Genomic DNA, 22,372 nt, shown 5'->3' with positions numbered 1-22,372 from the left:
TCGTGCATTCATGACAACAGCATAATTGGATATAAAGAGAACGTGTTTGGTAGATTGTTGAAGTAATCAATCTTTTTTTATTTGAAAAAGAAAAAAGCAAGGGAAGTTTGAGTTGTTTTCATTTTCTGCGTTTCTTCAGCAGCATAATTGTGCGACGGTCCCCAACCCTCAACAATAGAATCAGCTGTTTGTGTGTTGCGTGTCCTACTTGTGGGCTACTAACGCTAGCTTCCCCCCATATCAAATACTAGTTAGGTTAGGCTACACCAGCTAACACTATGCAACTACGTTACATTTTTCATAGAGCATGTCTAGTCTTTTGAATTATTAATCCTGGAAGTAACGTTACGAACATCCTGCGTTATGCGAATATGACTATGGGGTAGCTCCACTTTATTCTTGTTTATCATGTCAGTTTTTACATTCTTTGCGAAACTGTTGGCCTGACGTCATGCGATATAATCGCATAACAGGAATCTAGTTGGTCTGGCGAAACGCATGCACTTTAATTCGCGTAAACACCAGAAACGTACAGGGTGCAACTGGAACTAAAGTGCTGTCGTTATTGCGAATGGAAAGCGTATTAATGGGTGGGCTTCGTCTGTCGCTAAAGCAACGATATTTGGTCCTGCTGTGTTTTGCTGTCGGAGCGATAATCGCGTATCAGGCCACGAGGTAAGGCAAACTCTTCAACAGCTGACACGAGACAGAGGGAAGTAATATTTTAACCAGTAATAAGAGGCACGCGTATTAATGAATTCCTGGATGAAAACCGCGCCCACTAACACCTCAAATGTAAAAGTTGTGGCCAAGCTTCTCCATGGCTGCTGCACTATGCTTGAGTGTGTTTGCTTGGTTATTTGTACCACTTATATTCAGAAATTCCGACTCAGCTCTTTAAAAAAATCAACCAAGTTGCCTGTGAACTCTCACCTGCAGGCGTGTGGACATTGAACGTGACAACACATAACAAGTTACCTGTGCTAGACTTCAGTTTGTCATGTTTTGAGGTCAGATCACCATGTGAGTCTCTATGCAAATCTTTTCTATTGCTGATTTGTGTACATAGAAATGGAGGAGAGAGCTCTCTGTAACACGATAAGTTAAATCGTGGTCAAAATCAAATGACTTGAGGATAATCGGCCATAACTGAACCTTGCAAGATAACCAAGAAAGCCTTCCTTGTTCCCAGGTTGTGCCTCTTCTGTTGCGAGTACATTCAAATGCAGTGATAACAGTTTTCTGAACAGGTGAAACTGGGTTTAGATGTTTTGCTCAAGGGAATATTTGTTCTCAAGCTATAGCTTCCCATAATACCGTAGAAATATGTCTTCCTGGCCTTCGTTCCAGTTGCACAAGTTTATTTTCCAGTTGTGAACAGTACTTTGCCCCCGTAGGAATAGCCTTGAAGAGAGAAGAATGAGCCGTGTGGAAGGTCTGAGGGCCAACTCATCTGAGTTCACTCTGGAGGGAGAACCCTTCCGCATCCTGGGGGGCTCCATCCATTACTTCCGTGTCCCGAGAGCCTACTGGGAGGACCGGCTGCTGAAGATGAAGGCCTGTGGCCTCAACACTCTCACCACGTAGGCTCCCACTGCAACGCGGCTGGATGAATACACTTTACCTTATAACACCAGAATGAACCATGTCAGATAGACTTTTACAAGAATAAAATGCAGTCTTGAAATCACCATTAAAATACTAACAGCACACACATCTGTTTTTTTTTTAAATTCTCTTTTCAGGTATGTGCCGTGGAACCTGCATGAGCCTGAGCGAGGGGTGTTCAACTTTGAGGACCAGCTGGATTTAGAGTAAGGAACGACGAAGGGAGGACTTCTGAGACTCCTGCAGATGGCACTGTTGCATTGCAGAAGAGCTTTCAATACGTTGATGCTGCTGAGAGGGTCTACGTTCACCCTTAAGAAATGTTTTTGATTAATTAGTGGTGCACTCGATCAGTATCAGTGCTCCTTGATTCATTGATCAGATGGCCGTTGATCCATCAAATGTGCGGCTTGCTGTTAAGTCCAGTGCTGGAGGCTCCAAACAGAAAGATTCGATCTGGAAATGAAAGAAATCAATTGAGCGGAATATGTTGGAATGTCATATCATTTGCAATTGAACGTCTGCTTTAATTGAGAATTACTTTCAGTCCCCACTTATTATCTGCAGTAGTAAACTTTTCAAATTGACTGTATTGATGGTAAATAGACCTCATTGACGGCACCTTTTGTATCTTTCTCCTAGAGCTTACCTCCGCCTAGCAGGCAGCTTGGGCCTCTGGGTCATTCTGCGTCCAGGGCCGTACATCTGTGCTGAGTGGGATTTAGGGGGACTACCCAGGTAAACGTCACAGTCAAGTGTCTCCTTCGCAGATATTTTGTTTATGCGTTACAGCCACAGTCACATTGTAAAGCTTTATTTTGGAATAGCCAGTGGGGTACTAAGTTAATCCCTTAAATTGGCTTGGACATGAATTGTTCCGTCAGGTAATCTTTTTTGTTAGCGTTATCTTTGCTGCAGGCTGAATCAATTAAACTGGTGGAAATAATTTGGTTATGTGAAGTATTTCAAGTGTGCCGTCTCTGTCACCTATTTGCCAGTCTCCCCAGATGTGTTGCTGTGCAACAAAGAATTTGTCTTGGTGAGAATGGTCCACCTCACAGTGTTGTACACAAGATACAGAGACAGGGCATTATGCACTATGCAAGTAACCTCTAATGTTACTCAGATGAAAGTAACCAATGATTTACCAGACTTTTAGTGAGGTATTAGAGAGAACAGTAATTAAATATGACAGGCATAGCTCCCTGAAAGGATGAATTAATTTACTTCTGTAATCAAAATAGATGTGTGCAGATAATGCGGTGAATGTGAGGGGAAGAGACTGGAAGTAGGTATTTATGGAGTCGTTTTGCCTTCGGGGAATGTGAGGTAATATTTATTTGATAATCATCAAAACAGAGTGTTTCTAGGGACACGCAGTGAAGCATGACTTCCTCTGCACTTCACTTTACGATAGTCATGCTCAGGTTGGTGCGATTATCGTCGAGAGCTAAAAAAAAAAACCTGAAGAGAGCCCACTGCACAGCATTCTGAGGAACTCCTGTGATACGTTGCTTTTTTGGACACTTTAAAGGTTTTGTTTGTGATTTCTTTTCAGTTGGCTGCTGCGGGATCACAACATGAAACTAAGAACAACCTACCCAAGATTCACTGATGCAGTCAACTCCTTCTTTCATCAACTCATTAAGAAAGTTGTTCCACATCAGGTACTTTTCCATTTTAGCACAAATAAAAATGTAAAGAAAAATTGATTGATGTATACACATTAGTGTTTTTTTTTTTAGAAAAAGTATACAATATTTAATGTTTTCATGGTTTACAAATCCATATATTTTACCCCTGCATGCAATATTTCTATTTCCACCTAAAAAAAGTGCATTAACTAGCTGCTGTTGTCCATTATGTTAACCATAGATGGCAATAAACACACAAATGAAATAAAAGCCATATTTTCTTTTCATCAGCTCCACGCATCATTGAACAAACTTGATTTCCATTTCACAGTGCTGTTAACATTCAGCTTTAGAGGGTAGGAATGGTCAAGAACTGATGCCAGGCCCTAATGTGTGTCCTCTATTCGCATAATCAATGCGCAGTACTCCGAGGGTGGCCCAATCATCGCAGTTCAAGTGGAGAATGAGTATGGCTCCTATGCTAAAGATGGAGAGTACATGCCTTTCATCAAGGAGGTAGGAAACAAAATTGTACATCATTTGAACAATAATTGGTAGCTCATAGATGAGAGTGGACTTATTCACTTTTTTCCTCCAAGCTGTCCTTTTTCAATTGCTTATATTTCAGAAAGAGCCCCCACTTTTTTGTTTATTTGCCTCCGTAATCCTCCATCTTTCCAGGCGTTATTGTCCAGGGGCATCACAGAGCTGCTGCTGACTTCAGACAACAAGGAAGGACTAAAGCGTGGAGGAGTGAAAGGAGGTATTGTCAAGCGCTGACAGACAAACAAGACTATGCATACACACACACACAAACACACACACACACACACATATACAGTATGGCGGTTGGTGTGTTGTGTTTTTCGCACAATGACGAGGGGTCTGAGCCAAAGGGGGGCCTGGTGTCAGGCAGCTGCAGTTCTGAACTCCACACAAAGGATTCTGTCTTGTACCAGAAAATTGTTCTTTTTGCAACAACACTGGCATAAACATCGTGATGCTGTAATATAAGTATTTTGTTTGACACATATGCTATTTTAATGCACACCTTCATTAGCAATTATTGTTTTTAAGCCTTCATAGCCTTCACTGAGATGAAGAGTATTTCTGTTTTTAATTATCATTGCAAACATACATTGTTGTCGCCATCATCATAATTGGAGGAGAACTCTCTAGAGTGTTGTTATAATAAACCCTCCTCTGGGTATTGTTTTATAAAGTGTGCATATACATGTCATGGTGAACAGTTGAAGTTTGATGCCTCGTTGCCTGATTTTTCATGCAGAAGTTTGCATTAACTTTATGATTAGAAGAGAATTTAGTTTTGTATGGACTTTGAGGTGCCATGCTGAACTGCTAATACTTCTTTAAAGACAACAAAAGCAGCATGTGAGGATTTAAGTACAACTGAAATCAATAATCATTCCATAAAGCTCTTTCTAAAGGATGTTTTTGGTATTTATTTGAACTGATGTTCTACATCTTTTATAGTTTGTATTTGCTTGAACAATATTGCTCTACCTTTGTGTGTCTGAAGCACTAGAAACCATCAATTTCCAGAAACTGAACCCGAATGACATCAAGTATCTGGATGGAATACAAGTGAGTCTTATTTTTATGTTGGGTTTTCATTGTTCATTATGATTGTTCATTATTGTTCATTGTCCATGTTTTTGGACTCAGTTATTGCTAGTTTTCTGATCTAATCAAAGATCAAACTAAACATCAAACGGACACATCATTAGCAACCCGTCCTCTTCCCAATAAATAGACTGTCCAGGTAATTCCCAGTGAAACATTGGACCTTTTAAAAGGAATGGAGACCTGAAAGAATATCTTTAAGACAGTTTATTAAAGGTTTGTGCAAGTGCAAATAGGTAGTTACTGAAAGAAATTGACCTTTTTTTCCCTCTCCCAGCCTCACAAACCGAAGATGGTGATGGAGTACTGGTCCGGCTGGTTCGATCTTTGGGGGGACCTTCATCACGTGTACACAGCTGAGGGTAAGACAGACTCAGGGTGGGTAGACAGGATTTCTTTAGAGAGAGCGATAGCACCAAAACAGGTGTTTATGTGAGAGTAAGACAGGGTTCCCGCTGAGGGATTCTTTGTTGAGGATGAAACGATTTCTTTCTGTACAGTAGGTCGATAATACTGGCTAATTTGAGATGGAGGTAAGACAGGTTTTGTGCAGCAATCCAATATAGAACCTCTGAAGGTAAAACAGACTGTCTTGAGGGTTAGACAGAGTCTCAGTGCCTTAGGGTAAGAAAGGCTTAAGACAACCCTTCTTTTTTTTTTTCTAGCTGAGAATGAAACAGTCTCTGTGCCAGCGGAAATTAAGACAGGGTGTGGACAAGCTCTCTGCGTTAGAGGTTGTTTAAGATAAATTCTCCAGACTGAGTGTAAGAAAGTCCCTCTAACATGCTGGTTCCTTCACAACAGGCACAGAGCCCACTCAGTGCAGCTGGGATTTACAGCTTAGCATATGGCCATTTCCTCCTTGTTTTGCGGCTTTGTCAGAGATTTATAGACTTTTCATGCATGGTATGTTGTGAGCCAAGTATCACAAACCAGAGTCCGTGTCCCACCCTCTCGAACTTTGTCCCCGGGTCGTACATTTGATGTTCAGAGGCCAGCTTTTTTTCAAACACTTCTTTGTACGGGATTGTTCAAAGATGTGCTCCATCGATTCTCACTGACTGCACCGAACCCAGGTGGAGGTGTTACACTTTGTAGCAGCCGCATTCATCGCTTGTCCCTGCACTTCCTCTTTATCCACATAGGCTGTAGCTACACAGAAACACGCAGACACACACTGGGTTTGTCTTGCCCTTGGTTGCATTAAACGAGGTTTCAGTTGTCGGGAACACATCATTGCGTACTTTCCTATTAATTAGATGCTGCAATGTCCTATAAGTAGGCCTGGGTTATCATTCAATATGATATTTTATCGTCTTTCAATGGAATCATATATTGAGAGATCATGATAAACACTTTTGTGTCGTCGTTTTGTGTTTTTCTTTTCCGATTTGAATTGAACCTGAACATAAGACATGACAATAATGTGAGATCTAGGACAAAATTATGTTTACTCACCAAATGTATTGTGTGTATCATCATGGCCTAACAAAGGTGTTGAACACAACGTTCTTCCTCGTAAAACATTCACGGAGCATCTTTTTGGAAGAATTTGAAATCTTCTCAGTTTACATTCCTGACTGCGTGCTGTCGGTCTTCCTCTTCTTGTTGGTGCATTGCTACATTTCTTGGCTCCTAATTGCACCAACTGTCGATTATTGGAATAGTGTGAAACCATTGGCAGGACTGTGTATCGTGTCACTCGTGCAGTTGAGGAAGGATTCATATCCTTTAATTAACTAAAAGGGATGAAATAACAATGTAGAAAGTTAAAATTCAAAGGCATTTCAACTTAAAGTTGTAAAAGCAAAAGTACTAAAAGCCCATTTCGTAGTGGCATATACTGTGAAATGAAAGTATGAAACTTAATTTCAGAATATACTGAATATAATATTGCAGAATAAAAAAATCATTCTGCATTGGAAACGGGCCTGAATATTTGTATCACATTTTAAGAAAAAAAGGGGCATCGACTAAAAAGACTTGAGGAGATTTTGCAGGAAACGAATGTATCCTAATTTAAAAGGTGATTGTATGTTTTGTAATTAGTAAACTAGCTTCAATATATTTAATGTAGTAAAAAGTATAATATTTCTATCTGATGTGGAGTAGAAGTATAAAATAGTCTTGTACAGTTCCACATGCATAATGCATCTTTGTGCACGTGCAAACAAAAGGGGGACCCACTCTGAAAAAAACATTCCTCCATAGTGCCACTAGTCAAAAACTTTTTTACAAAGATGTAGTTTAACTTACTCTGTCAGAACATTTCAGTAGGTCTCTCCCACATACCAGGAGACCGCCAGGCGAGTGGTCTTTGGTGTAATACACAGGGGTGACGTACATGTTTCACATTTGTAAAGACTAATGCTATCACCATATTGAGTGCTCTCAGAAACCTTTCATTTTAAATACACAGTGCAGAGCCTCAAGCTTCCATTTTACTCTCTGTCATTCCCAGCAGCCATCCACATCTTAACAAAAAATGAAAGGCTTCCTTATGTATTTCCTCCTCGGTGAAAAGGGGATATGGGGGGGGGGGGGACCCTTGCCATGCAGAAAGTGTCACAGCTGTGAAATGAACGCTGGGGCATTCAGAGGGGATTCATGTCCTTGACAGTTCATTACTCTACTGACTGCTACACACCCAGCAGTTGGTCACAGCTAGAGCCGCCACCATGAAACCAACCGAGTCCGGCTCTGTCACTCAACCTGCTCCATCGTTATTCACTAAGGCTCATGCCCTTGATTCAAATCATTAACGTCAGTCCAATTTGACTACTAAGGTCCAATTGGAATGCTTAATTACTTGCCCTGCTATGTTTGCTGCAAAATATAGGTTGCTAATTAGTGCAGGGAGGTAGGCAATTTTTTATGGTCGTGAGCATTGCCCCGTAATGAATTTTAGTAACCTGTAATTGGATGTGAGGCGGAGGTCTGTCTGTGTTTCAATTGAAGTGGAATTGAGGGCAACAGGATTATTGAGACAGTGGCTTGTTAAATCAAATGGATTTTTTGGATCTTAATGTTTAGCTTTGTATTTGTTATTCTCAGATTTACTCACTGGTTATATCAGAACAATTAGGATAAATTGTAGACTTTATGTGGGATTTGTTTATGTCACTTTTTTGACAGACATGATGCCTGTGGTCACGGAGATCCTTAAACTAGACATGTCCATCAACCTCTACATGTTCCACGGAGGGACGAATTTTGGCTTCATGAGCGGAGCGTTTGCCGTTGGAATGTCGGTACCTAAACCCATGGTGACAAGCTATGGTACGTATAATGAATATGTTTGTGACCAGCATTTTATGACACTTGAAGGAAAAAAATCCTCATACAGGGTAGATTGGTCAGGGTTGAGCTGGGTTCATGCCACAAGGATTCAACACAAAACTGCATTTTAATAGCCAGACACATTCACAATTACTTACACTTCAATTGTGTCTGAGTGAGACCACTAATTCTGCACCAATGTAGGCTGAAAGAAATCTCTAACGAGTGCACATAATCATCAAACAATAACCTTCTTTTTGAAATACCGTCAGTAAGTACAGTCTGAGCCAATTTTGAATAAGAGATGTAGACTAAAATGAACATGATTAGGATTTTTGAAATGTCTGTAGATGGCGCTATCCCTACTCCTGAGCCTCTGACCTTCGGCTGGTTTAAAATTTGAATATGCAGTGTGCATTAATGAATTAATTACCTAATAAAATGCACGTGAGATGTAAATTAAAGATGGTACAATGGGTTTTATATTCTCCTCTAGGGTACTTAACAATGTAATGACCTCGTTCTTGAGAAAAGAGGAGAATTCTGAAAACCGCTCCCCAGTAGGGAAGACCACCTCTGACCTTCAGCAGCTGTCGTACCTGTGTTTACTCCTCTGAATGCCTTTTACCTTTTTGCCTCAAGAAGGCTCACGATAACCTAAAATGTGTCTCGGCCCGCCGCTGTCTCGAGATGTTTGATAGGGGAGCACACTGAAAGCATCTGCCACGGTAAGAGGCATCCCTGCTTCTCTCCGGCTCCCGAGCCTGCTGTCCTGATAGCGCATTATCTTTCAGATTACGATGCTCCATTATCCGAGGCTGGGGATTACACCACCAAGTACCATCTTCTGAGGAATGTATTCAGCCGCTACCACGGTGAGTGTTGTGTGTTGTTGCTGAGTCGGGCCCCACATCTTCTGTTTCTCTTTCTCTCCCTCTCCTTTCATCTCCCCACTTAAGTTAATTCTCCTTGTAGAACCTGCTCTCTGTTTGCTAACTTTGCATATGATTACAAGCACGGATTAGATATGGGTTTGTGTGCGTTTGTGCATGTGTGTGAGATTTCTGCCCAAGTCAAAGACCCTCAATTACTGCCCATTGTGAAAATGACATACTTGGCCTTTTACCATGTTTATTGCTGATGCCGTTTTCTCTCTTTGTAAAACAAGGGTTTGTGGTTGGGGCCAGAAGTCTCAAGTGTTTTGTGACCGAGACCGAAAATGTAGCTTTTGGCAATCTGGGATTGAATCCAGCCCAACAAAGTAATAATTTGCCCAGGTGATTGTAGATAGTTTGAAAGGCTGCCTATGCATGATTCATCCTTATGTTTTGTTGTTTGCTGAACAATGAGCAGTGGCCTGGATATGAGAGTGAGTCTGAGGAGGCTTTTTGTTCTGCTCAGCAACTACAAACACATGACCCAATTCTTTAATTAGATCATTCTGATATTTTATCACTGTTTGGTTGTCAAATCATGTACGTTGTGTCAGTTACTCTTTACCCTGTAGTTTGTTTTTGTATAACCTGGCATGGATTCAGGCTGATCTGTCAAAAGTCGAACACTGATCTGTTACAACACCATGGCTCCTAAGATAGACCTGTGACATAAATGCTTTGGGGCTTTCAAAAATTGCAATAATTCAGTATATAATCTTAAACAAGCTGCTCATTCATCTGCACTACATAGTCTGTGTGAGCACAATATGTCAGATCACTATTGATGATACCACTTTATGATTTGAGGTATTCCCAGATCAGTGCCAGTGCCTCCTTTTCAATGATGGAGTAATTTAACTGGTGTGAGTTGAACTTCTTAGAAATCCAGATCTGTGACGTAGCTTCATAGACATAAACACTAATTCTTCCCCTCTTAGATTTAAAAAAATGATTCACACTAACAAAGGCACTGGCGTGTGAGCGTCGCAGAGAGCCATTTTGGAGAAAGGTGTCGGCCGTTATCCTCGCTTTTCTTAAGTGATCCAGCTGTTACCGCTTGGCGATAAGGAAATGCTGTCAAGCCTTTTTCCGGAGGGACCGCTGGTGTCTCTGCATGCTTTAACACCTTTAAAAGCAGGGGGTGGGCATGGGGAACCACTGTTAACTGCAGCACAAACTGGATGCTGCTGTGGTGGGTAAATGGCTCACCCGGGGAGCCTTCTAAGAAGTTTCCATGGTCACCTTTATGATTGATATTGAGTGATTCATTGGCTTTAGAGTATGAAGACTCCTGCAAGAGAAGGCAGAATGGAACAACATGCTGTGCTTAAAAAGCTCAGGAGAATGCCCAATAGTTTTTGTGTGTTTTAGTGAATTGTTCTGCTGGTTAAACGTGAATTACGCTGGCCAAGAGTTAGTAAATCATCCTACCTTTTCTATGTACCAGCTGTGCAACATGGTTTATCATTATTTTCATTCCATCTCTTTTATTTCTCAGGTGGTCATAATGTGTAGATGAGTAGATGCAAAAGGTTTACCTTGGCAAGTTTTAGGAGATTTCTTCAAAGACCAGGAATATCCATTATTTACTCCCTTCTCTGACTGAGTGTGGGCAGTGTATGCATCATGTTGTAATAAATCCCCCGGGAAAATAGAGGATGAAAGAAATGTTAATGAGTGAATGTACAGACAGACAAACTGCATCCTAGCCTCATTTTCCCCGCTTGTTTTTCAGCCCAGCCTCTCCCTGAACTGCCCTCTCATCAGGAGAGGAGAGCGTACCAGCCTGTTGTCATCCAGCAACACCTGTCTCTGTGGGACAGTCTGCATTTCACTGACAAGGTAAGCTACAGATGCACAGAGAGTGCCAACGTAGGAGGCACAGAAATAATAAACATCACCCATGTAGCATTGCTCAAAACCGAGTCAGAAGGTTGCAGTCAGTCAGACAACAGTCATCCATGAAATATTTAATGTATAAGTAATACACAAAAGCCAATCCAATGAACTCAAAGAGAATTTGCTGTCAATTATGTGGATGTGCTGCCTGCTGTGGTGTGTTTACTTCTTTAAAAATGTATTCTAGCCTTGCATAGCGCATGAGAAGTGTGATTCCCTCAGACTGTCCTAGCCCCATGACGGGTGTATTCACAGTACCTACACTTACAAGCTCCTTATCACACCAATACTTATTATTATTATTATTATTTGTTAGTAGCTTTACTAGCCATATTTTAGAGTCAATCAACATTAGCAAACAATACAAACAACCGCAAATTTATGTTACAATAACATAAATGATCATTGCATTGGATGTATCTTCCAGCAATGTTTGAATGTATCTCTATAGAGTTGAGTGGATTTTGAATAGTATGCTCCAATAAAACATTTATCATATGTGAAGTAAGTTTTATATTCTTTGCCCATATTTTATTTGGTCTATCCAAATTAAACAAATCATACAATATACAGTAGTATATGTTCCTCTCACACATAAACCAAACCCCATACAGAATCATTTGATTTCTTGATTGAAAGAAATTGAACAGTCTAATCTGAAGCCCTGAAAATCACAAGGTCAGGTGCAGACGTGGCTGTGGTAATCTGAAAGTGAGAGAAGTGAGCTTGCAGCTAGTCCACCACACGGCTGGATCTATTGAGGAAGGACGAGAAGTGAAATGAGTAGCACTCCTCCCTTAATGAACACCTGCAGATGAGGTGCCCCTGAGCAAGACATTCTCTCCTAACTGCACTAGTGGCCTCCTCGGGGACCAGCAGTAACCAACTGTGTGCAGCTTTGTGACTGCAAAGCAGGTTGTTGTGAAACTATAACACGAATGCAGCAGAACATTTCCTTTTGCCAAAAGATTGGTTAAAAGCCTGTTTGGAGGCTGTCATCATGTCTGCTCGCTTTCATGACCACCAGTTTAGTTTAGCCATTTACACCATGCTCTTCAGGGGCATTAAAATTCAAACCAGATGTAGCACGTCTGGCAGTAGCTTACCACATTCATCATTCACTCCCCGTCGCAATAATTTGCTTCCCTCTGAGACGACAATTACTTTGCCCCTGACCAGCCACACACCCTTGTTCAAAGAGAGCGTTTTCTCTACAGAGGCTTTTAGAGTGACTGAGTGGGACGTCTGAGTTTGATATTGTATCTGTGTGTCTGCAAGTATGTGGTTAATCGTGTCATAGCAGCGAGTGTTTATTGTCTCGTGGAGAGTGCATAATGCACCTCCCCAAGGGTATGCAAAAGAATGCTGCTGAATGAAAGAATTGCTCTGAACGCCAGACAAGAAAGCTTCATTAGGTTTGATAAATCATCACTTTGGGTGAAGCCATCTTGCGAGTGGGAGATTGTGCAGCGGGAATCGTAAGATCCCATCTGCATGGAGAGTAGCTTCGAGATTGTGTGTTCACTTTAAATAAAGCACATTTCATGTGACAACAAAAAAAATAAAGATCTTTAAAAACATGAATTTCTGCAGCACATTTAGATGCCTGGGTTTAAAAGGTAACAACTTGTGTCGTCTTTTTTTTTTTTTAGCCTTTCAAGTCAGAGAGGCCGGTGAACATGGAGAATCTCCCTGTCAACAACAACAATGGTCAGTCTTACGGGTACACACTGTATGAGACGACCATCACCAGCGAGGGAACCCTCAACTCAAAGAACAACATCAGAGACAGAGCTCTGGTAAGAACAGGAAGACGGGCATCAACACAATCCGCAAACCACACATTTACACTTTTCTTTGTGAGAAGGTTTGCAAGTAACAACTTGTTATCTGAAATCACAGCCCTGATCAGTGTACTTGTGGAGTACAATTAACAAGCCCAGGCTGCTACCAGTTGCTCTGGTGTTAAAGACATGTCACACAGTCGCTGGAGCCTTGAGTTCTAAAAGTTTCTCTTTCGTGAAGGAGAAGAGAAGTGTAATGTCAGGACAAATGCATTACTGCTTCATGTTGAGGACGGGTGTTACGATTAACTGGGGGGTTTGGTGCTCCTGCTGAGCCTTTTTCTTATTGTATGTATCTTGATGTGTGATCACATTAGCAACACTAATAGTAAGAATGGTAACTGATTTGGCGTATTTTTATTTTTGCATTTTTTCACGTTTCCTTTTCTTCCTAGGTTTTTGTCGGCAAATATTTTATTGGTGTTCTGGATTATACAACGCAAGAACTCGCACTCCCTGATGGGAAGGTACCTTGTGTGTGTATGTATGTGTGTGTGTATGTAGTTACTGTAAGAGCTAGTCAACTGTAAGCTACTTTCAAAAGCATAACTTTGTTAATATTTAACAGCATGTGAAAGCTTCAGGGGATGCTGATAGATGTGTTTTGGCAGCAAGGACCCAGTATTAAGCCAACAGCAAACCTTCAAATGACTGTTTATCGCAAAACAAACTTCAATAGTCGACTTCAACCTTACAGAAAAGTGCTGACTCAGAGCGGCCTTGATCAATTACTAAAGCCAGAGCAGCTGAAAGGAATTTCAGCCTCCTTTTGTTTTTTTTGTAATACTTTCCATCGAGGAATACTGCTGTATTTCAGTAATGCATCTCATGTTTTATGCATTTTTCCTCTGAAGGGAAAAAGAACTCTGAGTTTACTGGTGGAGAACTGTGGAAGAGTGAATTATGGGAACAGCCTGGATGAGCAGCGCAAAGGTACAAGTGTTCTTTAAACTGATGGCTTTGCAGATGTCCCAGTCAGCAAAAGTCCTGCTGATTGATCTTTTTCATTAGATACCTTGAAGGAAACTAATTAACAGTATCTTAACCCTTATGCAACACAAGGGATATTTTTGGCTTTTTAGTTTTTCGATCATTCTGGCTGTGTTGATGCAGATGGCGTGGAGTTTTTTATTTTTTTTATTTTTGGAAGTTCTTTACTTTGGAAGTTTTTACTATTTTCCGCCAGATTGAGCCATTTAGTCATGTTTTCCCTGGGGCAAATACACACTTTTTTCCTGGTTTCCCCAAGGTGTATTGCTGCTGTATTATGGAGCACTGCAGTGTTTGATGCAATGCATCAAAATCAATGTGTGAGATCAATGTGCAAGATCCATAAAAAAAAAAAATAAATCCAATTAAAGCAGCTTTTCCTCACCTTTCAGGTCTTGTTGGAGATATCGAGTTAAACAAGCGGCCCCTCCGTGACTTCATCATTCGTAGTCTGGACATGAAGCCGGGCTTTGTAAACAGGTTGGTGTCTTTCAGTTATTACCCAGTTTCCCTCCATGTTTGTGTTTCTCTGTCATTACGCCTGCCTGCTCCTGATTCAATCCAGCTGATTACCTCTCTGCTTAACACAACACAGTGGGAACATGATGGCAAAATGCAGAAAACCATAACACAGCCATCCAATACAGCATGTCATGTTAAACATCTAAAATTATCAGCAGCGCAGTAGGTAGATCAGTTAAGATATGTACTCTTATCAATGTTCTAGAGCCTCAACATGAGAGGAAAACCTTCACCTTTTTGTCACTGACAGAGATGGTGTAGAACAAGGTGTTCATCATGTACAGTATTAGCAGAATCCAAACTATGTTCGAAGTGGATACAATAATAAAAACACCTTGTGAAAGCCAGAGATAAAAATACGATTCATCCAAAGTTGCATTTTAGCGAGCAGCAAGTGTCTGACAGCTTAAATGTAAGATGTCAGACAGCAAGGAAATTATTTCAGCATTATGACAAACTTGCAGCATCAGCAAAGAAGAGCAGTAATTAAATTCTGAAGTAAAACACCAACATGGATAAACCTTTAACGGGACAGTTATTCAATCGTACAATATATTTCCCAAAGAACTGACAAGACCATTGAGTCAACACCAAGACACCGACTAAATACAAATGTACCCAACCTTGTACAGTGCCAGTGTAAACAAATGCTGTGCAATGACAAAAAGGGAAATGGTGTGAGCGATTTGGAATCGGGACAGGTTTAGATTTGCTGGATGACAAAGGTTGTCTTAAAAGTTAAATATCTTGCAAACTGTTTGACAAAATGGCGGATCTGTAATGTGGCACCCATCCCATAATAAATATTGATATATTCTCCACAACAACCAAGCATTATAAGGGTAACATTCCCGTATATTGATAATCACATGGAACATTAGTGTCATTAACACCAGATTGAAGTCAAAAATCATCCACAACCCTTCGTAATCACAAAACCTTTGTTGATATTTAGAATTTCTAGGTGTTATCTTGTAATATTTACCCTCTGTATGCAGCTCATATTTGTTGCACAGATGATAAACATCAGGTTCAGCAGGATTGGCTGACCTTCTAGCTTATTTAGAGGTTCATATTTGCACTTAATGGACTATTTACATATTTGTTCAAGTCATTGTGGGTCTCTCTTCATGTGCTGAAAAATTTGCAATCTCTTTTCCTCAGCGCTGTGTTGAAAATGTCAAGGCCTGAAGCCCTTTATGAATGAACACTAAAAAGGTATAACTGAGGAAGAATTTTTCTTCTATCATGGCAACCTTTGCGTTTACTTGGAGGCAAAATATAACCTATAACCAAAACAAAGATAGTAATTGGGAATATTGTCCAAAGTTTCCTTTTGACATTTACTGTCGGCATATGAAGACGAATGACATGATACACTGTGGACTGCTGGCCGAAGACCTACAAGTCCAGACTGCGTTTTTGAGAAAAGCTGCCACAGACTGTGTCTAAACAATACATTATATACATCAAGGTTTGTGCTTTCATTCCATGAAATGTGCAGCGTTGTTGAAAGTGTAATCTGACCAAAATGAAAAGTGCAATGTGTTCTTCTTTTACAGTCTTGAGAGTTCAGGCCACTGGCTGTCTATGCGTCAGCGGCCCACATTCCCAGCTTTTTTCCAGGCCAGACTCTATGTGAACAGTTTGCCTAAAGACACCTTCATCAAGCTCCCTGTGAGTGGCCTGCAATCAGTACAGCAGCACGACAAACTACAGACTCCACAGACAATAACTCTTTGACAAAATCTGAACCGAAAATGGAAAATGTAGAAATAGATCGTCTTTGGCACAGGGCTGTATTTCTGGATTCAATTACAGTATATGTCTGGTGTTTGGGTTATTTTGCCCCACTCTCATAGATTCACAATGAAAGTTGAGACATTCTTTAAATCAAATATAAATGTCAAGTTTTTTTCTCATCTGGATTAAACAGAAATCCAGCTGTCTAGACTTTCATAGATAATTCACATACTTCTAAACGCCGTGTTGTATAGTTTACCGCACATTGTTTTGGTAAGTTATTATTATTATTATTGAGCTTTGTCAAGGCAATTTTGATAGTGCCTGACTGACATTTTTCATACAGTTCCTGTCCAGCGAGCTGTCTTCAACACATAGACATGTGAATCTCTCCTTTGTTGACCTGATTGGAATTTCGACACCAGGAATTTGGATTCAGTGTGAATTTATTCATATCTTTTGTTTGATATTTTATTATGTACAGATGAGTGCTAGCTCACTTTTAATTTATTGGATATATTTGCATAATAATAATAGTGAGAAGGGAGAGCATCTTAAAAGGCTCCTTACAGAAAGAGATTCTGATGATGATCCAATCTTTATGCTATACTGCATAATGCAGTTATTGATTGAATAAGTGCTTCTGTACCCTCCGGTTATACTGTACATCTCATTTCATTAGCTGAACCTGCTTGCTCTCAGGGTAAACCGTCACTGGTTGTGTTCACAGGGCTGGAACAAAGGTGTAGTGTTTATCAACGGCAAGAATCTGGGTCGCTATTGGTCCATCGGTCCGCAGCAAACTCTGTACGTCCCAGGCCCCTGGCTTCACAGGGGGAACAATCAGGTACAGTTCTTCTGTCCTTTATAAACAAGATACTTCTATCAAAAAAATATATGAAAACAACTAACTACTAAACCCTTTATGTCATGAGTTATATATCATGTTTGTGAATCTTCAACCAGTTTCATCAAATCTTACATCATTATGAGATATAACGATATAAATAAATATAACGTGCGTGGATCACCATGAAAAACGGTTGCCACATTTCTCCAGACGCTCTTGAAGTAGAAATACAATTTTGCCACACACCTTTCACTAACTTGCATCTTAATTCCTTCACTGAAATATATTAATTTCTCAATAAATCAATTGCTTTGTCTAAAAGATGTTTGAAAATAAAGCCAAATACCCATCACTTGTTTGGTCTCACTAACAATACAGGCCCCAAAAATATTCAATTTACAATGATGGAGCAAAGCATCAAATCCTTGAGAAGCTTGAACAAGAAAATGTTAATCATTTGAGTCTGTTATCAATGTTATGTTTTGACAACACAGTCATTTAAAGGACTGTGTGCATCCGTGGCAGATGTACACATTTAGCTATGTAGCTCCTTCAGTCACGTGCTCCTCACCTCCATTAATATGGCAAAGTTAAAGCACATGACAGGACCACAGTTGCTGTATACAGCTACTGATATTCATCACCCTGCAGTATTTTTTTTCTTTTTTTTGGTGCATTTGTGCTTTATTTTGATGGTGAGAGAAAGACAGGCAAGGCAGGGGAGAGAGGAGAAGACATGCTGCAAAGGGCCCTGGACTGGACTCCAGCCCAGGACTCAGCCTTAATAATATGCGCGAGTGAGCAACTGGGGCGCTTCTCTATCACCTTGTAGTCTATGCTGTTGATGTCTGGAGCACTGTCTGGAAAAGGCCTTCGCTACATCTACTGCATCTCATGTGTTTCTTCTTCTTGGCTTTCGCAACTTTTCTATTCTGATCATATATTTACCTTAGTGCTCAACCAACCGCTCTCGCTGTCCTTTCATGGCCTCAGCTAAACTATTTTTTTTGCTTTGTTTCAGGTTATAGTGTTTGAGGAGCAGGAAACTGATGGTAAGATTCAGTTCAGCAGCAGCCCTGACTACGGCATGACCGTTGATGTCCAGTGAGGAGGGGGTGAGCGAGGTTGATGGGAGAGTATTTGGTGAAGGGCACACGGCGATTGCCGTGAGCTTCGTGTACCCGGGCACCAACGCTGTGCCGCCACCGGCAGCACTCAAAAGTGACACAACATGGCATCTGTCCTGTCAGAAGACACCAACACAACAGTGATCCAGATTGGTCTTTAATTCAGTGACTATTTATTATGACATTCTATTGAATCCTTTTTGTTCCATTTAGCAATGGTATCATTAACTTGCATTCATATACTTCATAATTGTAGACCACGGGGCTGTCTTTTATTATATTAAAATGTTGTAAAATTCCTCCCACCGACTTTATAAGGTAGGCTTTGTAAAAATACATTTGAATAAAGGGGGGGATTAACCTCTGTGTCAGTAAGGCAGCTTGTAAACTGCTTTATTTGTCCTGCACAGCGAGAGCCTGTTTGATATAGAACTGGTTATTTTTCAAATGTACCTTCTTATGTGCTGTGAACTCCTGCAGAGAAGTCAAGATCAAAAGCTGTCTTTGAAGAGTGTCTTTTAAAAACTCACCTGTTGTGTGTGGTGCTTACCAGCCTGCCATCACACTTATGTTCTTTAAGGAACGCTGCCACAGTGAAGCTGTGCTGTGTCATTTGAATGAATAAGCAGTGTATTTTATGGCATTGTACAAGCTACATGTAGATAAGTAAGCTAGGGGCAGAAGTTTGATTTTAAAGGTGGGGGGGACACAAGCACAAATCCTCAAAAGGGCTTTATTTTTTTTTAGATACCCGAGGTGGAACAAAGCGCATGGATAAACCTCTAAGGGTCTAAAATAATTAATATGGGGTTCATGACAAAACTTGACTCAACTAAGTGTCCCTCTCAATAATAGCTCAGTTGCATTTAACAGTCTGTTTGATTTGTTCAGCATGTGTACTATATTCAATTCAATTCAATTTATTTTTGTATAGCCCAAAATCACAAATTACAAATTTGCCTCAGAAGGCTTTACCATATGTACACATTTGACATCCTCTTGTCCCAGGACCCTCACATCGGAACAGGAAAAACTCCCCCAAAAAAAACCTTTAACGGGGAGAAAAGAGGAAGAAACCTGTGGGAGAGCAATAGAGGAGGGATCCCTCTCCCAGGATGGACAGAAGTGCAATAGATGTCATGTGTAGAACAGGATAGTGAATTACAACACATTCAATGTAATTACAGCACATTCAATGTATGACAGAACCACAGCAGGAGGCAAGACCTGGTCCAGGTATAACCCGGATACACAGGAACCTGTGAGGCGAGAAAGCACAGAGACTCTGGTGAAGAAGCAGGTCAATAATGTACATTAATGGTATCGGTAATATGAAATAGTAATGCGAGTAATAATAAAAGTGATATTAGCAGTTGGAGTCAGCAGGGCCATGGTAGGAGGAAGGACCAGGGTCCAGATGAAACCATGCTCCATGGAAACCTGTGAGGAGAGAAAGCACAAGGACTCCGGGGAAGAGACAAAATCAGTACTGTGCATTAATGGTATCGGTAATAGGGTTAATAATGAAGATCGTAGTAGGTGTCAGCAGGGCCATGGATGGTTGAAGGACCAGTGTCCAGATAAAACTGCGGTCATGGGAACCTGTGAGGCGAGAAAGCACAAATACTCCGGGGAAGAAGTAAAGTTAGTAATTAGCATATTTTAGTTAATAATAACATATGAAGGACTGGACAGGTTTATACGAAACCACTGGTGAATTCATGAAAGTATCATATCATCAGGTGTTTGAAACACCTTTAGAAGGCTACAACACCACGCAGTGTACAGACACAATACTCCAGCACAGGTGAGGTTCTTCTCAGTTATTTATTTCACTTGATTCAACTAACATCTTTCTCTGAGACAGAATTGCTGTGGCAAATAAACAACCTTAAAGAGTCACATGCATAAAATGTGAATCACATGAGGCTGGGGGATGACAATGGAGATGAGGAAAAAGAGAGGACTTGTGTGTATTGTGCCTTAGAGAAGCCCCTCACAGGGTAATGCTCATTTACTGACATTAAATACTGAATAACCTGCACTGTTACAGTTGATGCATCGATAGGTTGGTTCTAGTAGATCAATTATTTGTGAGCATTACATATTGCTTGATACGTCAGCTGTTGAAGTCAGAAAAATGCCAAATCAGATGTCTGACAACATTTGAACGTCACTTTAAAGGTGAAGCCCTTTGATTTGTTCTGCTGCTTCAGGAAACACCACAGAGATCAACATCACATAATCTCATCCAAGCAATCAAACCGCATGCTGACCTGTACCGTCAAACCTGACGTTTGTTTGCTTGCATTTTGACAAGAGCAACGTAAGATAAGAGTTGAGTTTTGTTTGAAAGGTAAATTATATACAAGATACTCAATTTTAAGACAACCTGTAGTGTTCAAATTAAGTCTTTTGAACGCTGGTGTTTTTTTTTTCCATTTTGGAATTTGTTTCAGCACTAAAAACAATTCAGGTGGATTCAGTTTGTTCGATTAAAAGTCCATAATTACCACTCAAGTACAACTTGGATCAACAGCAATGCTATAAAGAAGATGCGGTGTGTGTGTGTGTGTGTGTGTGTGTGTGTGTGTGTGTGTGTGTGTGTGTGTGTGTGTGTGTGTGTGTGTGTGTGTGTGTGTGTGTGTGTGTATGCCAGTGGGTAGCACAACCCCATTATTGATCTGTAAGATAATCTATGTGTACAATTTACTGTTTGTGCGCATGCTGTTGTAGAGAGCAGTTGGAAAATACAGATTTAAGGGCAAACACTGCTATGATTCAAATGCACATCCTCACTTAAAATAAATACATGAATAAATATATTAAATTTGATTTTTAATAAATAATGGGAGGCAAGTTGAAGAGTAGAACAAATCCAAAGATAGTCTGTGTGATCTCCACGGCCGGTCCCTGTGCAGTGTAATATCATGCAGTCAATGAAAACAGCCAGTCTGATGAGAAATATAATACAGCCATTGCCTAAATGTGTCTCTTATCATATTCTAAGAGAAATATGTAATAGCACGGTTTCCCCATCTGATGAGCCCGAGAGGCTGTAATGTCTTTGTAAGTTTTCATACTGCAGCGGTGTATTTTGTGTTGCGTGTGTTGAAGGGGCAGGGGGTGCACAGAGATAATCTGGCAACGATACAAAGGCTCAGTGTTTGAATTGTCTCCAGCTACTTCTGCCGGGCAATGTTAGATAAGAACCACCACTGTGTTTTGCACTAGACGGATGATTTATCAAATCGAAGGGGAAATTCTATTATTAGAGGTGTAGAATAACTTTGTTACACTGTTAAGACACACAGCGTCATAGCTGCTGATGTCTATCGTTAGAGGTGCGGTGACTCTCTTCTGTGATCCAGTTAATGTACAACAGATGGATCGTAATACTAATAAAAACCATGAGACATCAATCCACAATACTGAAGATGGCGCGTCAACGCTACCAAATCATTAGCAAAAATAAGATTCATTTTTGTGCTTTTCTTCAGCCTGCTGTCATTTGAGAGTAGCGTGGATTCTCTCATTTCATACGTGGAAGCCAAAGTTTTTATAAAACACATTTATTTTGGGGCCATGCATCAATTATTTGAATCTATCCTTCATAACTTACACCAGCTGTTGGAAGGTGAGCTGTATTAAAAGTCAGCAGATGTAGCCTGAGCATCTGAATTGATATTTTAGGGAATTTTATCACCTTCACATCATTGTAGAGTGTATATTTAGAGAGGAGAGGGACTGACGAGCCGAGTGAAAATCATATTCTCGGGCTTTGATGCTTATTAATGGGTGGCTTGTGGACACACGAGCGTGCATAGACAAGGGAACATATTAGCTCTCTAAAATGACACACATTTTTCCCTGCACAGTCAAAAAATTACACTTTATGTGAAAGCTTACATGGCAATTAGGTCAACATTCGTGAGTCTACCGCGTAGCTGATTTGACGTTCTTGTCTATGCGTTATGAATGTGTCACAAACTGTTTGAGTTTCTATTACCAAATGAAATTGGTGGTGTGCTATTACTCTTTCCATGTGTTGAACCTAGTGTGAACCTGTGCCTTATCGTGTGTCGTTGTCAGGAATTCACCAGGGGGAAAAGAGAAGAGACTTTGTTTGTTTGTTTTTTTACATATAAATACAGGAAGTACAATGCTTTTGTCAAAATTTGTCACCAATCATCTGATTGTTCTCATGTTGAATTACTATTTACACAAACATTTTTTGTGTATGTCTTTTTTTAAGTGCTCGGTAGTGTCAGGATTTTGATGTCTCCGTGTACGTTTC

The 22,372-nt window shown here is 40.4% G+C and overlaps 1 protein-coding gene across 2 annotated transcripts; it reads left to right on the top strand.

Annotated features, from left to right (window-relative positions):
* The first annotated feature begins 271 nt into the window (after nucleotides 1–271).
* On the top strand, nucleotides 272–20,115 carry LOC142959568 (beta-galactosidase-1-like protein 2). 2 transcript variants are annotated; one of them, XM_076100897.1, is made up of 19 exons: nucleotides 272–675; nucleotides 1,398–1,583; nucleotides 1,746–1,814; nucleotides 2,251–2,346; nucleotides 3,167–3,275; nucleotides 3,666–3,758; nucleotides 3,924–4,005; nucleotides 4,783–4,847; nucleotides 5,164–5,248; nucleotides 8,022–8,165; nucleotides 8,960–9,040; nucleotides 10,836–10,942; nucleotides 12,652–12,798; nucleotides 13,239–13,310; nucleotides 13,698–13,776; nucleotides 14,226–14,313; nucleotides 15,918–16,032; nucleotides 16,829–16,945; nucleotides 17,970–20,115. In XM_076100897.1, the coding sequence occupies exons 1-19, from the start codon at nucleotides 572–574 to the stop codon at nucleotides 18,054–18,056; spliced, it is 1,926 nt and encodes a 641-aa protein (XP_075957012.1). In that variant the 5' UTR covers nucleotides 272–571; the 3' UTR covers nucleotides 18,057–20,115. The 2 variants fall into 2 exon arrangements, with proteins under 2 accessions (XP_075957012.1, XP_075957013.1); XM_076100898.1 differs by lacking the exons at nucleotides 16,829–16,945; nucleotides 17,970–20,115 and adding an exon at nucleotides 15,520–15,573 and having other exon boundaries at nucleotides 15,918–16,016.
* Nucleotides 20,116–22,372: the final 2,257 nt, after the last annotated feature.

The sequence above is a fragment of the Anarhichas minor genome, unplaced genomic scaffold (genome assembly GCF_050575085.1).
Source record: "Anarhichas minor isolate MPS153535 unplaced genomic scaffold, ASM5057508v1 ptg000026l, whole genome shotgun sequence".
NCBI lineage: Eukaryota > Metazoa > Chordata > Actinopteri > Perciformes > Anarhichadidae > Anarhichas > Anarhichas minor.
Note: the sequence above shows the minus strand (reverse complement) of the source record. Positions and strands in the feature narration are given on the sequence as shown.

What these genes read in the sequence shown, in the direction of transcription:
- LOC142959568 (XM_076100897.1), top strand. Translation starts at nt 572, where the DNA reads ATGGAAAGCGTATTAATGGGTGGGCTTCGTCTGTCGCTAAAGCAACGA. An exon ending in ACATCAGAGACAGAGCTCTG is followed by an intron (nt 12,799 to 13,238) that starts GTAAGAACAGGA and finishes TTTTCTTCCTAG; the next exon opens with GTTTTTGTCGGCAAATATTT. An exon ending in TTCACAGGGGGAACAATCAG is followed by an intron (nt 16,946 to 17,969) that starts GTACAGTTCTTC and finishes GCTTTGTTTCAG; the next exon opens with GTTATAGTGTTTGAGGAGCA.